A 3,319-nucleotide genomic window follows, 5' to 3' on the forward strand; every position below is an offset into this window, starting at 1 on the left:
CTGCTGAATGTGTGCCCCATTGAAGCCAGCTGTGAATGATTGGCCTTAAAGCAAGGCACTTGCTGACAGCCGCAGGCTGAGCTTTCCTGGGGAACCAGCACTTAAGAAACTAGTGTTTACCTGCTGTCATCCATGCTCATCAGCTTTTTGCTTTTGCAGTGATGGACAAGAACACCCTGGAGGGCCAAACGGCTTCAGAGGTGGCTCAAGTGGTTCTTTATGCAGTGGGACAGAAGAAGAAGGAAGTGCTAGTTGCTGGTTTAATGCCCTCTCTGGCTGTCTACCTGCGAACGCTCGTCCCCAAGCTCTTCTTCACTTTTATGGCATCTAGGGCAAGAAAGGAAAGGAAAGCAAAGGCCTCGTAGAGCTCAGCTTACTTATGCAGCAACTGTAGGCAAAAGAAGCCAACCCCTGTGACTTGGCGCACACGTCTGTGGAGGAGCTCCGCAGGAAGCAGATTCTTACAGTTGCTGCAACTTGCCATCTCATGGAGCAGTGGTAGCACCAACACACATGCCACAAGGGGCCCCTGCTGCCAGAGACCATTGATTTTAGCCAAAACTCACCGTTCAAGGCAGCTCTCTTCAACCAGTAACTCTAAGTGCTGAGTCCTAGCGGGCAAGGATGCTAACCAGATGCAAAGGGCTAGATGGCTGAGCAGACCGTTCCTGCACCTTCCCATTTGGTTCTGCATTAGCCATTTAAAGAAGCTCTAGGAAGAAGTCTCCAGTACATTATCCAGCTTAATGCACGCAGGCACAGCACAGGTACTGACTGCATAGCTATGGAAGACAGCAGCAGCAAAGAGAGGCCACTGACTGTAAAGCCCTCTGACATCAGTGGTGCCTGGCTCAACTGTGTGCCTTGAACAAGGTATAAGTCACAGTCCTTTTAGGTGCCAGGCAGCATGCCTTGTGGTCAGCAGGGGAGAGGACCTGTACATGCGAGCAATGGATGCTAGTGGAGAGACCACCTTTGTCCTTACCTGGGATCTACTGCCACCAAATATGCAGTGTGGAAACAGCATTCTGGTGGTACATCTGCAGGGGGGATAGCACCACCACCTACCTCTTTTTCCCCTGTGTTTATGGACACTTCTCCCTTACCAACACAGGAAGGGGAGAGGACTCTTACACCTGGTCTCTGCCCCTGCAACCCACTCCCTTCCTCCCCAAATCAACCACTGGGTAGTAGCAAGGGCAGTCTCTACCTTATGCTGAGTGAAAGGGGTCAGTCCATTCAGGATCTACCACTGGACAGCGGACAGGACAAGAAGGAGCTGCCTTATCCTTTGGCTTCCTCGTAAATAAAACTGATTACAGAAACCAAGGCCAGTGCATCCCATCTTAGTCTCTGCTCTCAGCTGCTGAATGGGGCTCCCTGCTAGAATATCAGGTGTCCATCCTGCCCCCTCCCAGCTGCCTACCCCTACTCCCTCTGGACTCTGCCATGCGTGTAGGTCCTGCCTATGAGCGTGCATCTAAAACAAATAAAACTCAGAGGGGTTTGAAGCAAAATGCCGTCTTTGTCATGCTGCTTGTCTCAGCTATGGCAGGGAAAGCTTATAGGCAGAGCTGCCCCTCTGCTCTCAGCAGGTGCTTCCCTGGGGCAGTTGCAGTATCATACACCTGCATCCCTACTCTGGAGAATCTCTCTGGGAATAATAGCCACAGGCAGCCTTTAAACTGGCAGAAGGTTAAGGGATGGGAGAGTTTTCTGGAGGATTCCTCTAGGGAAAATCTCAAGGTTCCTGGTTGGGTTACGTTCCTGTAAAAGAGGCATTACTTCGCACTGTCGTCCTTCACACTTCCCTCCTTCCTGGACTGTTCGTGCCTCCCCACAATTGTACATATTTCTAGTGATGTGGGCACACTGTTTCATTTAACCTCCTTAAAGTGCTGGTTGAGTGCAGAAGGTCTCTACTCGACCGTTTCCTGTGGTGCCTGGCCCTGCCTTAAACACAACCATTCTGCATTGCTTCTGCGGGGGCAGTATAAGGCTGGGTAGAAACACAGTTCATCACAGCTGCAGGAGGGGAGCAGTCTTGAGTTCCAGAACTGTACGACAGAAGGCAGGCAAAGCTAATGCAATTACAGAATAGTCAAAACATACCTCTCCCCTTTCCTTTGATAGCAAAGACTACCTGATGCAGCCCACAGAGCTCATCTGCCACAAGAAGGTGGCAGTACAGGTTGAACTACTTATCTTGGAAAGGAGGTTTGCAGGAGACAGTCCCTGGGGAACCTATGCCACGTAGGCCGAGAGCAGCCTTCCCCTCGGTAAGTGGCTGAGTGGCAGTACTAGGATGTCCTAAAAAAGAGTGCTGCTGGGATGCAGCGCAGAGAGGTGGTTGCTTGGCGTTCCACTGTGCAGCTGATGGAACGTACTTCACTTCTATCCAGCTTCCTTTGTCTGAATCAGTGGAGTCCAAACCCCAATCCTCACTTACTGAACGAGTGACTCTCCAGAAGGGTAGAAATGGCCAGATGGAGTCTCAGCCTTTATGAGAATGTTACATACTAGTATCCTCCACACTGGCCTGACTTCTATGTCTAGTGTTGATCATCTCATGACGGGCCAACAGAATTACCCTCTGTCCAAGTCAGAGTAACTATCAGTTTCTAGAAAATTCACCCCAGCTACCAGGATGCTGCTGCCCTTAGGCTTAATAGGCTGGGAACTGACTCAGAACAGAGGTAGCTCCCAGCAGCACCTGCATGTGTATCGTCACGTCTCCATGATCTCTTTGCAGCAAAAGCTGCAAGACAGGCACTGCTGAAGAGTTTTTAGATTGGCACTGCATACAGAATCTCCCACCAAGGCAGCAACGGGACTTCATCTTTGCTGCTCCTATCCGTTAGCCCCTGTCCGATGTAGTTACGGTACATGTGCTCCCTTATTTATCCTGTTTTCTGGGACAGGCGTGAAGGAGACCCACTACCTTTCCTCAGTATATTGTCCTCCAAAAGGTTTCCAGGCAGTGCAGCATATTTCTACGTACCCTTTCGATGCCTGGGGCTAATGACAGCTGTCAGTTGCTGCAAAAATGGCATGCCTTCTCCCCATAGCAGGTAGGTCCAGCTGACTCTTCACCTTTCAGCCTGTAATAAGAAACCAAAGTGATCTTTGGCCCTTTTCTAGTCACCCAGCCTCAGCTGTTTCCCATGTACAGAGACAGCCTAGCAAGGTTCTTGCCTGCATCGCACTGACCCCTGCTGGGCAAGGGGAGGAGTGACACCGACAGGTGCTGGGGAGAAGCGTTTCTGTGAAGCGTCATGCATAGCGTGCATCGAGGACGGGAACCAAGCAGGCATGCATT

At 50.8% G+C, this 3,319-nt stretch overlaps 1 protein-coding gene and 1 long non-coding RNA gene across 8 annotated transcripts in view; one reads left to right on the forward strand and one right to left on the reverse strand.

Moving 5' to 3' along the window:
* Positions 1–1,330, forward strand: part of DHRS7B (dehydrogenase/reductase 7B) — a 17,512-nt gene extending 16,182 nt beyond the window's left edge. For 6 of the 7 annotated variants that reach the window (XM_006023936.3, XM_025204544.1, XM_025204545.1 and 3 more), the window contains one exon: positions 160–365. In XM_006023936.3, coding sequence (XP_006023998.2) covers positions 160–365 — 206 coding nt within the window. Of the gene's footprint in view, positions 1–159 lie in introns of all 7 variants that reach the window. The other variant, XM_025204541.1, reaches the window with a different exon arrangement.
* The window catches only part of LOC112550361, a 9,024-nt gene that overhangs the window by 4,377 nt on the left and 1,328 nt on the right, over positions 1–3,319 (reverse strand). The window contains exon 2 of the long non-coding RNA XR_003094147.1: positions 3,002–3,101. This is a non-coding gene — a long non-coding RNA (uncharacterized LOC112550361). The remainder of the gene's footprint in view (positions 1–3,001; positions 3,102–3,319) is intronic.

This window comes from Alligator sinensis, unplaced genomic scaffold, assembly GCF_000455745.1.
Source record: "Alligator sinensis unplaced genomic scaffold, ASM45574v1 scaffold402_1, whole genome shotgun sequence".
NCBI lineage: Eukaryota > Metazoa > Chordata > Crocodylia > Alligatoridae > Alligator > Alligator sinensis.